Below are 12,279 nucleotides of genomic sequence, written 5' to 3'. Positions count from 1 at the left end.
TATCCTCACCGACCACCTCCCCCTCTATATAAACCTCACCACCTTCGAGTCTTCAGCTCATCACAAAAACAGCAGGAGACGAGAAAGGATAGAAAGCAAGTAATTTTAATTTTAGAAAAAAAAGCTTGGAAATGGAATCGTACGGAACTAACCCGACCCAGAAGAAGGATGATATGTACGGTGCTCACGGCACCACCGGAGGCGGGCATCATGCCCATGGTGTTACTGGGGATCAGGTGACCACCGGACACGTGACCGGGGCGTTCCCGCCGGTCACCGTGACCAGCTCGTGGGCATGGTGCTAGGTGGGCAGGAGCAGATGATGAGGCCGGAGAAGGAGGAGCACGGCGGCGGTATTCTGCACCGCTCCGGCAGCTCCGGCTCCAGCTCGGTAAGCGTTGGTACCGTGTGCGTGTGCACCGCACGTGCATGCATGCATCTAGATATATGTTTATAGATCTTGATTATTTTATTGCATAATACGTACATTTTCTTCAAGTAAGACTACATTTCGCCGAGCTACTTCTACACTATACCCAAAAGAAGAAGGTTTAGAGCTGATCTTAGCTTTTTTGAAATTTGATGACTCACCAAAAGAGCACACATTTTTTTTAAGTGTCTCGAGTACTTTAGAAAAGAAATTAAAAAGAGTAGTATATATAGTTAGCATTACCCGATCTCTTTAAATGGGTGACAATTGCACCATTTATACTATTAATTAATGTACTACATGCAGGACGATTAGAGCACTTATTATTATACCCTCCGAAATTTCAAGTTACATGTTATAAGAGTAGCAAAATTCTTGCAACTGGGGAAAGAAAATAACTCAGTTGTGTGTAAGGGGCGGTTTGGTTGGCTTTTTTTTGTTTGGGTTTCACTGTCAAAACTGATAAAAGCTGTCAATTTTGACAGCTTACTTGCAAAAACGTTCATTTTGGAGCGTTTTTGTAAGTAAAGCTGTCAAAACTGACAGCTTTTGTCAGTTTTGACAGCTTTACCCAAACAAACAAAAAAGGCCAACCAAACAGCCCCTAAGTACCGTATTTACTATATCTCACGGCATGGATATGTGTTTATGCAGAGTGAGGATGATGGCATGGGAGGACGAAGGAAGAAGGGGCTGAAGGAGAAGATCAAGGAGAAGCTCCCGGGTGACCGCAAGACCGACGAGCACGTGCAGGAGCACGGCACCGCCGCCACCACCGGAGCTCGCGGTAGAGCTGCGACCACGACGACTGCAGGGCAGGAGGAGACAGCAGAGAAGAAGGGGATGATGGAGAAGATCAAGGAGAAGCTCCCCGGCGCCAACCGCTAAGCTCATTATAATTGTCACGCATATATATATAACGTGCGTGATGCTAGTATATGGCTATTGGAAATAAGGCTCCGGCACGTGCTTTCTGTGCACGCGCGTGCTGTAGTTGGTGTGGTTTTGTTGCGCACGCACGTGTCGTGCGTGTGAGGATGCGTGTCTACTGTTGTTGTGGTTTATGTTTTTTGCGGAGTATGTCGTTTATATAGATAATTAAAAAAATATTGGCGTGAGTTTGTGAGTAGTATGAACAGATAGCAACTATAGTCCTTGACAATTTTATTCAACCCGCGCAATATCGAAGCATTAGTTTGAATATTGATTTAAAAATACATCGTTCATGCAACTAACCTGAAAAAGTATACCGAGTTAAACCCAAAATATATATAACAACATACACCACATATCAAACTGTTTAAATACATAAAATTAAAATCAATTTGCTTATATATTTTAGGTCTAAGATGTGAAATTAGAATTAATAGAACTTTTTTTTTTGGGAAAAACAAGGGTAAAATTTTGAGTTTATGAGAGAAAAATCTATATACAATTTGCAATCACGCGATATTATTGTGGAAAAAGGCAACGAAACAATAGTTTAAGATATATATTTTTAAAATTTGACCACATACCCAATTAATTAGAACAAAAATACGTTAAGTTATAATAATATAGTTACTTATACCATATACAAAACTGCAAAAATACAAAATAAAGGGTAAAATTTTGAGTTCATGAGAGAAAAATCTATATACAATTTGCAATCATGCGATATTATTGCGGAAAAAGGCAACGAAACAATAGTTTAAGATATATATTTTTAAAATTTGACCACGTACCCAATTAATTAGAACAAAAATATATTGAGTTATAACAATATAGTTACTTATACCATATACAAAACTGCTGAAATACAAAATATGCTTAAAATTAATTTTATGTAGCATTTTAAATGTAAGAGCAATTTTACAAGTGAGTGTGTTTAAACGTAAAATGAGGTAAAACTTTGGATTTATAAAGAAATTATCCTTGCAAGTGTGAACGTTTAAAAATAAATTGCGATAAAACTTGTTTTATAGGCAAAAGATTCTTTGAAAGCGGATGAGCTCAAAAAAATAAGTTAGGGTCACACTTTTGGTATAGATAAAAAAACCTTAAAAAATATCTATAAGCGGGTGGGCTCAAAAATAAGATGGGTAAAGCTTTGGGTTTAGAGGCAACCTGGAAGTGGGTATACAAAAAGAGCTTTGCTACAGAGACTCAAAATATGGGACCAATAGAGGGGACAAGTAAGATGTCTCCCTCCTATTGGATAATGAGTTGGTCATCATTAATGATGGCCAACTCATTATCCAATAGGAGGGAGACACCTCACTTGTCCCCTCTATTGGTCCTATATTTTGGGTCCTTGAGGAAATAATCAGCATGAAACTTCGGGTTTATGGGAATAAAAGGGGCCCCTCAAGTGATTAAATACTAGTTCCAGTGAGGCAATTAATACTATTTGTCAAGTGTTCTCATAGCTTTATTATATGCAAAATGGCCAGATTAGCATATTTTTTCGAGGCTTGGTGACATGTTGGTATATTTTCTTTTAGTTTTGTCAGATTGGTATATTTTTTTCAACTCCGGCGTCATATAGGTTTTAAATTTGGCCGGAGTTACTGTTTCGACCCGCGCTGATGGGATTTTTTGCAAAAAAACCCTCATCAAATACAATTTCCTGCTCTTAACCCCCTTTCCCTCCTCCTCTTCATGCTCTTCAACCTCCCCCTCTCCCTCCTCCTCCTAATCCTCTTCAACCTCCTCCTCTCCCTCCATGTCTTCATTCTCATCTCAACTCCCCCAACCCAAAAATCCGCTTCTCTTCAACGCCCCCCCCCCCCCCCTCGCCCCCTCGCTCACCTCGCATGTCGTTCGATGCTCGAGTGAATTGCACACGAAGGCGGCCGAAGAGATAGGGGTCGGGGGTTTGCCATTGGAGGCGGTGGGTCAAGGGGTCTGGTTCCACGTTGTGCAGCAGGTTTTCATTAGAATTGAAATTGCCGCATTTAAAGCATCGCTGCTATATAGCAAGGAGAGACATGCAGTTATGGCATTTACTACAGTCAATACAGCAATGAATGGAAAAAGAGGTGAGATAAAAATAGTTATTAAAACATTTATTAGCATCTAGTTTTCTATTATACATGAATTCGGTCCTAGCAAACTGTTATTGCTGTAATGATACATAACTATATGTCAATTGCCTAGTTATTCAAACTATTAAAGTAAATTTAGACTACTTCTACATCTTAGACCAAAATTTCAGTTAAAGAGAGACAAGATAAAAGCATTGACAGAAATGCAAGGTGCCGCTCCCACAAAAGCACTTTTGTTCTCAAATCATTCAACATACTTCACTAGTTACCTCAGCTTGCAATCAGCTATCATATAAGCATTGGAAGATGTAAGTATGGCTCAGCGCCCTATTCCATCTTGAAATATGCTATATTCTTAGCAATATCCCTGTCATGTCTAGGTAATGTTTTCCTCCATCTTGAGTCAGCCCAAATATAACGTCAATCCGTATTGATCCAAACTCACAACATTGTCTATTATATTATAATTTTTTATATAGATTTTATTCAGCTATGTAGGGTGTGTTCATGACATTGCAATAAAATTAATAGATGAACGTCCATGTCTGAGAAAGTGTTGGTTTTTTTATTCGATGATTAAAAACATCAAGCAAAAATTAAATTATAGCATTTAGAAGAATATCAACGGCCAGGTTATGCATTCTTAGGCTTATTATGATTAACTACTACTAATATCATCCATAAGACCCCTTGACCCGCCGCCTCCAATGGCAGGCCCTCGACCCCCATTTCTTCGTCTCCCCCCGCCGCCTCCAATGGCAGGCCCTCGACCCCCATTTCTTCGTCCCTCCCTCATCTCTTTGGCCGCCTTGTGTGCCCACGAGCATCGAACGGCATGGAGGGAGAGGGGGAGGTTGAAGAGAAAGGGATTTTGGGTTGGGGTAGTTGAGATGAGAATTAAGGCATGGATGGAGAGGAGGAGGTTGAAGAGGATGAGGAGGGGGAGTTAGGAGCAGGAAATTATATTTTATGAAGGATTTTTTTGCAAAAAAATCCCATCAACCCTGATCGAAACAGTAACTCCGACCAAATTTAAGGCCTATATGACGCTGGAGTTAAAAAATATACCAATATGACAAAACTAAAAGAAAATATACCAACATGTCACCAAACCTCGAAAAAATATGCCAATCTGACCATTTTGCCCCTTATTATATATAAAAGCTAACTAGGATGAAATGTCATTGTTCGTCCTAGTTAAATCTAGTATATCTATACTATTTATAAAAGAAAATACTTATATCAAAACTTTTGATTTTTTTTTATTCTTGCAGTTTTTTTATAACTCACAACTATACCACTATTTATAAAACTAATATCCATCACCTCTCATTAACTACTCACCTCCTTATTTCTCAAAATATTTGGTCACTTGACTAGATGTAACAGTCTTCAAACAGAAACGAATATCATTACTGAAATAGATGTAAAGTGTTTTACAAGTGAAAAAAAAGATGGCATACTTATATGGTGGAGTTATAACAACTCTTGAATCCAATATCAGCATCTTACAAGTGCCAACCACTAAGAGAAGCATCAATATTTGATGATCGCTCGCGTTCCTGCTAATCCTTTCCAAAATCGGCGTTGTAGTGAGCAGTGGATTCGAGCTTCTTTGCTTCGTTCAGTTTTCGAACAGCCTGAGACGGTAAATCAGAAATCGTAAACAAAAAAACATCGTACAAACAAACTGTAGAAATGATTCGGGTCATGAAAATTTAACACAGGGTCGTGGTTAATGCCAATTCTCTATCAAGATAATTCAGCATGGATTTTGATCTTAAAAAGATCCATGAGAACCGTGATCATTTGAATGGAAGAAAACTGAAGACAACCAATTCTGCACAATTTATAGAACAATTTGAAATCGCCTAGGCATCACAAAACTAAATGAGATCGGAGAGAAATATAAACAAAAATAGGCAGGCTACAACAACTACGTGGAGGAAGTATTAAACAATTTACGTATGAGTGACGTCTTAAATTCCACCATTGGCAAATAATTATCGTTGAACTCTTGCAAAATATTTTGGGGTCCATTACTGTTGAACCAAAACCAACAAAATTAGGAAAGTGAATATATCAAGTGCTTTTCTTATGTCCTGGAAATCCTGAGGATTTCTGACAGGAGCCTGCACGAGCAAGCTTGCTAGTATGCCCAATAGTATGATGATATTGCTTGCTGATCCATATGAAGGTCCATGCCTCTTAAGAGCCATCTCTTTGCATTTTCTCCAAATCTAAACTAGGTATAGCAAAGGCCCAAATGGAGCCATGCATGGATCTGAGATTTGACAGTATATGTTGAAGGGTAATTGCGAATAGACCCCAGTAGTATCACCGAATTTTGAATAGACCTCATGTACTCCTGACCCAAGTGCGAATACACCTCCTCAGTAATAAACTTTTCGACTCTTTCAAATTTGATGTTTTCTTTTTTCTTTTTTTTCACAAATAAAACTATAGGGGATATTATCCGCTTCCTTAAATCTTTTTAAGGATTTTAAGAGTCCAAAAAATTTACTCAGGGGGTCTGTCCGCACAAATAGATCGGCAGGGCGTCTATTTGCAATTAACCCTATTTCGAACCAAAACTGCACCTAACATTTGGGTCTTTGCCATGACCAGGTAAAGGCAACCATTAGGAGATAGGTTCAAGTGATGGCATACTGGACCACAGATGTAGGTCAAGAGACCCAGTTCCATAAATTGGGCTTCTCTTCCCAAGAAGAACATGCAAATTTATGGAGAGCAAGAACTTATGAATATTTCTTTGTTTAAGCAGTGAATGATAATTCAAATAGAACTTACCTTCATGAAATCCTCATGTATGACATAGTCCCTCTCTGCACGGATTGCAGACATTCCAGCTTCTGTGCAGACATTCCGAAGATCAGCTCCATTAAACCCCTGAAAAGAGGAAAAAGTGGTAAGGTAATGCAAGAACAAAATAACTTATTAAATTATGGAAAATTAAGGTTTCTACTCAAGGAGGATAAAACTTACCTCAGCAAGCTTTACTACTGCTTCGTAGTCTATCTCGCCATGTTTAGCTATACCAGCAGCGTGAATTTTGAGAATCTCCATCCTGGACTGTTCATTTGGTAATGGAATCTCAATCTTCCTGTCTAATCGGCCAGGGCGAAGAAGGGCTGGATCCAAAACATCAGGTCGATTTGTGGCCATAATCATTTTCACCTGATAGAAAAAAGAGAAATTAAGAAGATTGAGGATGACTTGCCATAGTCCAAAAGTACCCGTTGATTTAGCTTATAATGTCGAATACTTTAGACTGAATTGGAAAGATAAATTTACTTGAATTCGCTAAATTTGCAAAATATTAAAAAATAAAAACAAGGAAGCACTCTAGTTAAAAGAGTATCTTAAATTTTAGTTAGTTCAAATCAGAGCACTTGCAGATAGTGCTAGCAAGAATAAGAAAGTGTTCCCATATCTGTATTGTTAAACTACTTTCTGTACTTATCTGTATCCAAAAACAATATGAAATACCAAACACTTTAGAGCAGCGATAAGATATATTTGACCATGGGTTTACTTGGCCTTACTTAAAATTGAATATTACTTCATAAGAAGTTGAAATATTAAGACGAAATTACCTCTCAAAGGCATACTAGCACCTGTTGTTTTACAGACTCCTAGCTAACAATTAATAACCAACTACAACAAACAACCACCACCACCAAGCCTTTATCCCAAATGTTTGGGGTCGGCTACATGGATCTTATTTTTCTATTCCATTCTGTTATGTGTCATCTCTTTCGTTAAGTTAGTCTTAATCATATCCTTCTAAATTGCTTCTAACCAAGTCATTCTAGGTTTACCCCTAGATCTCCTAGCCCCATTAACTCTAATATTTTCGTTTTTCTTAATCGGTGCACTAAGGGGTCTCCGTTGTACATGACCAAACCATCTTAATCTATTCTCTCTCAGTTTATCCTCAATAGGCGTAACCTCTAATTTACTACGAATGCACTCATTTCTTATCCTATCTTTTAATGTATGCCGACAAGACCATCACAACATTCTCATTTCTACAACACTCATTTTATGAACAATTAATAACCAACTGCCAACCCTTAACAACCCCACAAATACCATTCCATCAGACACTATTCGAGATGAAATACAAACTTATATCTTCTTATATAAGATAATTTATGAAATTGAAGACAAAACAAAACTTTACAGAAATGTACACTAACCAAACCAATTTGGAAGATCAGCAGTTCTGTAAGCTGGTTCAAATTTCATTAGAAAGACATTATAACTGACTTTCTATTATAAATGGTTAGTACTAAATGTTTCCATATAAATTGACTGTATGAAGTAAAAAATTTCAAACAAGAAACTAATACTATACCTTTCCTAACTGATCGAACCCGTCCAATTGATTGAGCAGTTCCATTAGTGTTCTCTGAATTTCTCGGTCAGCACTGGTTCCCTCACTAAAACGTCTTCCACCAATGGCATCGATTTCGTCCATGAATATGATGCATGGCTAAAGAAGAAAAGCACTATATTAGAAACAAATCTCATGACAAGTGAAACCAACATTCAGTATAAATAAACTGGCCTAGTGTAAAGAATCTACCAAAGAGTTATGTTAAAGTTATTGTTCAAACGCATCGAATTTGAGGAACGAAACAAGAAAAACATTTTATATGTGTAGGAATAAGAAAAAATTTCAATTTTTTGAAATTTTCATTCTCAAAAACCAAAACAGCAACCAATCGGCAAGTGTCAACCATCTGACTCTTGTATTTCTCAAATTTTTTTAAAATATCATCCTCAAAAACCAAAACAGGAACCAATCGCCAAGTGTCAAACATTCTACTCTTGTATTTCTCATAACAGAGCACACTCAAATACTTCAATTAATCAAGATTGGATATCTACAAAGATTTAAAGTAACGGGAGAAACTGAAAATTAACAAGTTATGAGTTCATACTTGGTGATCACGGGCATAGCCAAACATCTCCCTTATCAACCGTGCACTTTCACCAATATATTTGTCAATAATAGCACTGGATACAACCTGCATGCATGGTTATTAGAAACATATCAACTTACATATAAACAAATAAATCAATTTCCAACACCAAATAACGATGCTTCACCTTGAGAAAGTTGGCATCTATATTACTAGCAATTGCTCTCGCTAATAATGTCTTCCCTGTTCCAGGAGGACCATAAAGGAGCACACCCTGCCGTCATAAAAATACTTTATTGTAAATCCATTTTACTGCATAAATCATGCAAGTTTCAAACTTAGCTTTCTAAGAAAGAGATACAGGTGCTAACAACAAGCACCTGCACAAGAGGAAAAGTTGATTCCTCAAAGAATGGGATGCTACCTTCGGAGGTTTGATTCCTACTCGAAGGAAAAGTTCAGGATTCATGAGCGGTAGTTCAATGGATTCTCTAAGTTCACGAATCTGATCACCTAATCCACCAACCGCAGAGTAGCTAACATTGCCTGGGTCTTCATGAAGCATATTGTAAACAACAGGATCGACCTGTATCAGAAGATAACACCTTCAGCATATATAGATAGAATGCTCATAATAAATTTTACTATGCTAGTATTGTTAGCAAAAACAATAATCTAAACAGAAAAAATTCAGTACCTCCCGTGGAAGAGCTCGCATGATGGTGAGGGTTGTCATGTCAAGAACCACACGGGTTCCGGCTGTAAGCTTCTCTTTATCAACCTTACTACGGCATCCAACGACATATCTTGGGCCACTGCTAGCTTTTACGATTACTGAAAGCAATAAAAGAACCATCTATTGCAGTTAACCAATAAAAATGATCTTCTGCTTCTAACAGCAAGAATATTTGATCGTCTATATGATACTTTTGAAACCAAGTAATAGCATTACAAGAAAAACATTTAAGCAAATCAATCAATGACAACTATGATGCATATTGCACGTAATATTGTAATAATAAACAGTATATGATTAGTAATTACTTACAGCGTTCATTGTCAAGCGGCCGAAGTACCTCTCCTATTATCTGCCCAACACTTTGGAGGGATTTCAAATCATCTTCAGTTTTTGCAAATTCCTTCTTTGCGGCTCTCAGGTTTTCCCTAACTGCATTAACCATTAAATACATAAACTTTCCAGTAAGTAATGAAGTTAAACCAATGACATAACTGTAAACAATGGACTGCTAGCCTATTAGTAGGTGAAGAAAAAGTGATCAGGAATTTAGTAGACATTCGCTAATTAATAGCATCAAAGATATATGAATAGGCTTCTCCTCTAACACTATGCGTGTGTGTGATAATTGTGACATTGTCCATTCTACTAAAGATTAACGCTTTTAGATACTTCAATACTGAAATCAGAAAGTTGATATAAGTTCTATTAGCATATGAGAAGCAAAACTATCAACAGGATTTACCATATTTCTGCCAAGATCGCCATAATAGAGTACCCTAATTCTTCATCAGGAACAAAATTATCTACAGGACACATGATAATATCATATAAAAAGTGATATACAGATCACATTTGCTAATTAATAGCATATATAAGAATAGGTTTTCTTCTCTAGCACTTACCATGTGTGCGTCTGCAATAATTGTCCATGCTAGTAAAGATTAACGCTTTAGAATATTTCAGTAATTCAATCTTCATCTGAATTATAAAACTTTTATTTAGGCTTTATTATCAGGTAAATTATCTACAGGGTTTATTGTACTTTTTTATCAAGATCGCATGGTACAATGGATAACTACTGCCAATTTACTACCTTGTACAAATTTTACAGGTTGCTTTCCTCCCCAAATTATCTCACCGAACAAAAAACACTAAATTTTTTCTCTTTTTACCAAATCTAAGCAACAAATTCCATCGTTAATATAATATCGCTTCTTACAAAACAACGACAACAATTTCCACTCCAAAGAGAAAACTTTGGATAATAGTCCTAAATCCAAAACCCTAACCGAGATCCCAGCTTCCTCCAATCAGAGAAACCCTAGAAAAACTCAAAACCTAGAAAACTCAAAAGCGGGTCGATCGAAACCTGTACGAACTCTGGATTCGATCTCCTTGTACTGGAGAAGCTTCTTCCTGTACTCTGCCGTCACGTTACGCCGGCGAGCGGCGTCCTCTGCTGCAACTTCGCTCATCGTCTTCTACTTTTTTTTAAAAATAATATTTTCCTAGAGAGACAAAGTGAGAGAGAAGAGGGGAGAGAGAAGGAAAGGGTTATATGCCCATTTACTCTTTGCCGTGCTGTTAAAGAAAACTGGGCCGGGCTTTAAGTTCAACTCACACTCCGACTCAGATTGCACCCAATTGGGCCGATCCAATATGGAGTTAAGATCCAATACGTTTGTTTAGCAAAGTCCAGATACACAGTTCACTTATGTAGGTCTGTTTAATAAAATCGTGAAAGCCCAAACAATTTTCGATATAAGCCCTCAGGTAGAGATCGTTCTACCTTGTAGGGTGTTTGGTTGGGCTTATTTCTATAAGTTTTTAAGCTCTGTTAGCTTTTGTTGGCTTTTGGCTTTTATAATAAAAGTCGTATAATTTTTTTTAAAGTATAAATGTAATTTGTTTAGTCAAACTTAGCTTATTTAGATGAGCTTATAAGCTAGTCTTTTAAAAGCTAGGGTATACTAGCATTTTAATATGAGGCTTTGTAAGCAAACTTGTTTGGTATTATACCAATCAAATAGATATAAAAAAACTAACAAAAAAACTAGTTTGACCAAAAAATAAGCTCCCCATGCACCCTTTTTAGTTGTAGATAAAATATACAATTCACCAATCACTTCTACTTACTCTGTGGACCGCATAAATGATATTAATTATTTAAATTATATAAAGAACGTTTAATTGTGTGTGTATATATATTTTTTTTCTTTGTTTTTTTTGTGGGGTGGGGGCTAATAAAAGCCCATTTTGTGGACTTTCCTCTTTGTGGGGATCATGGTGTGAATAGCATGTATGCAGTACCGGCGGGGGGGGGGGGGGGGGGGGGCTGTAAATATAAAGCCAATAGTATTGATCCACATAGCTAATTGTAGATAGACATTTTCTACAATCAATAATGTAGGGAATCCGGACCCCCATCAGAATTATTTGCATTATAACAACTTTTACACAATAAAATTCAAAATTTTAGATATGCGTAATACATGCTCGTACTCAGATATCATTTCTACCATTCAGTGCAAGTTTAATTGGAGAGCTATAGTAGTAGATCGAAATATCAAAGCACCACATAAATTCACTTTTAATGAGTCTAAATGAGATCCACCGTAGATGACTCGGATGTTTGAGAGGTTCCAATATATCACCCACTGTCTTGTGTTTGAACCTAAATTGTAAAGTTACAGTAGTAGAAAGATCAAAGCACCAGACAATCCATTTCAAAGAGTCTAAATAAGACCCATCACACATTATTATTATTATTTATTTTTTTTGAACTGGAAAAGCAGGAAAAACTTCCTGCTCATTTTATATTTATTTATATCAATAGAACTTACATAGTAGTTACAAACCTAACACACCAAAAGGAGACCAGAAGAAGATGAAACAAAAGAAAGAGAGGAAAAAAAACTGAAAGTCACCAGCCTAGGCTAATTAACTAAGAAGATATTACAACACCAGATAGTAATAAAATCACATTTGGAAGTTTATAAGCCAAAAGAGATGAGAAAGAAGCCACTCCTCAAGAAAACTACTCAAAAGAAAGTCCAAAAGGAGGTTCGTGCCAGCACATGGTCTAATCTGCTGAAAAATTATCTCCCACATCAGCTGCAGCCTTCTTCCTTG

General features: G+C 37.0%; 2 protein-coding genes across 2 annotated transcripts; one reads left to right on the top strand and one right to left on the bottom strand.

The window, feature by feature from the left end:
- LOC109831569 (dehydrin DHN1-like) lies at positions 251-1,541 on the top strand. Its single transcript, XM_020398914.1, has 2 exons — positions 251-391; positions 1,085-1,541. Exons 1-2 carry the CDS (start codon positions 296-298, stop codon positions 1,316-1,318), a joined length of 330 nt encoding a protein of 109 aa, XP_020254503.1. The 5' UTR covers positions 251-295; the 3' UTR covers positions 1,319-1,541.
- LOC109847712 (26S protease regulatory subunit S10B homolog B) lies at positions 4,840-10,682 on the bottom strand. The gene is made up of 10 exons (XM_020416945.1): positions 10,517-10,682; positions 9,457-9,576; positions 9,106-9,242; positions 8,833-8,994; positions 8,596-8,682; positions 8,427-8,513; positions 7,838-7,975; positions 6,463-6,654; positions 6,268-6,366; positions 4,840-5,096 (listed from the first exon to the last, which is right to left on the bottom strand). The coding sequence occupies exons 1-10, from the start codon at positions 10,620-10,622 to the stop codon at positions 5,022-5,024; spliced, it is 1,203 nt and encodes a 400-aa protein (XP_020272534.1). The 5' UTR covers positions 10,623-10,682; the 3' UTR covers positions 4,840-5,021.

Source organism: Asparagus officinalis, chromosome 1, assembly GCF_001876935.1.
Source record: "Asparagus officinalis chromosome 1, Aspof.V1, whole genome shotgun sequence".
Taxonomy (NCBI): Eukaryota; Viridiplantae; Streptophyta; class Magnoliopsida; order Asparagales; family Asparagaceae; genus Asparagus; species Asparagus officinalis.
This window is presented reverse-complemented; position numbering and strand designations above follow the sequence as displayed.

Bases quoted from the DNA above. Each gene is read 5' to 3' on its own strand.
- LOC109847712 (XM_020416945.1), bottom strand. From the start codon at position 10,622: ATGAGCGAAGTTGCAGCAGAGGACGCCGCTCGCCGGCGTAACGTGACG. The intron at 9,577-10,516 runs GTTTCGATCGAC...TGGTTAATGCAG, and splicing joins CGAATCCAGAGTTCGTACAG to TTAGGGAAAACCTGAGAGCC. The intron at 8,995-9,105 runs GTACTGAATTTT...CTTCTGATACAG, and splicing joins TGCGAGCTCTTCCACGGGAG to GTCGATCCTGTTGTTTACAA.
- LOC109831569 (XM_020398914.1), top strand. From the start codon at position 296: ATGGTGCTAGGTGGGCAGGAGCAGATGATGAGGCCGGAGAAGGAGGAG. The intron at 392-1,084 runs GTAAGCGTTGGT...GTGTTTATGCAG, and splicing joins GCAGCTCCGGCTCCAGCTCG to AGTGAGGATGATGGCATGGG.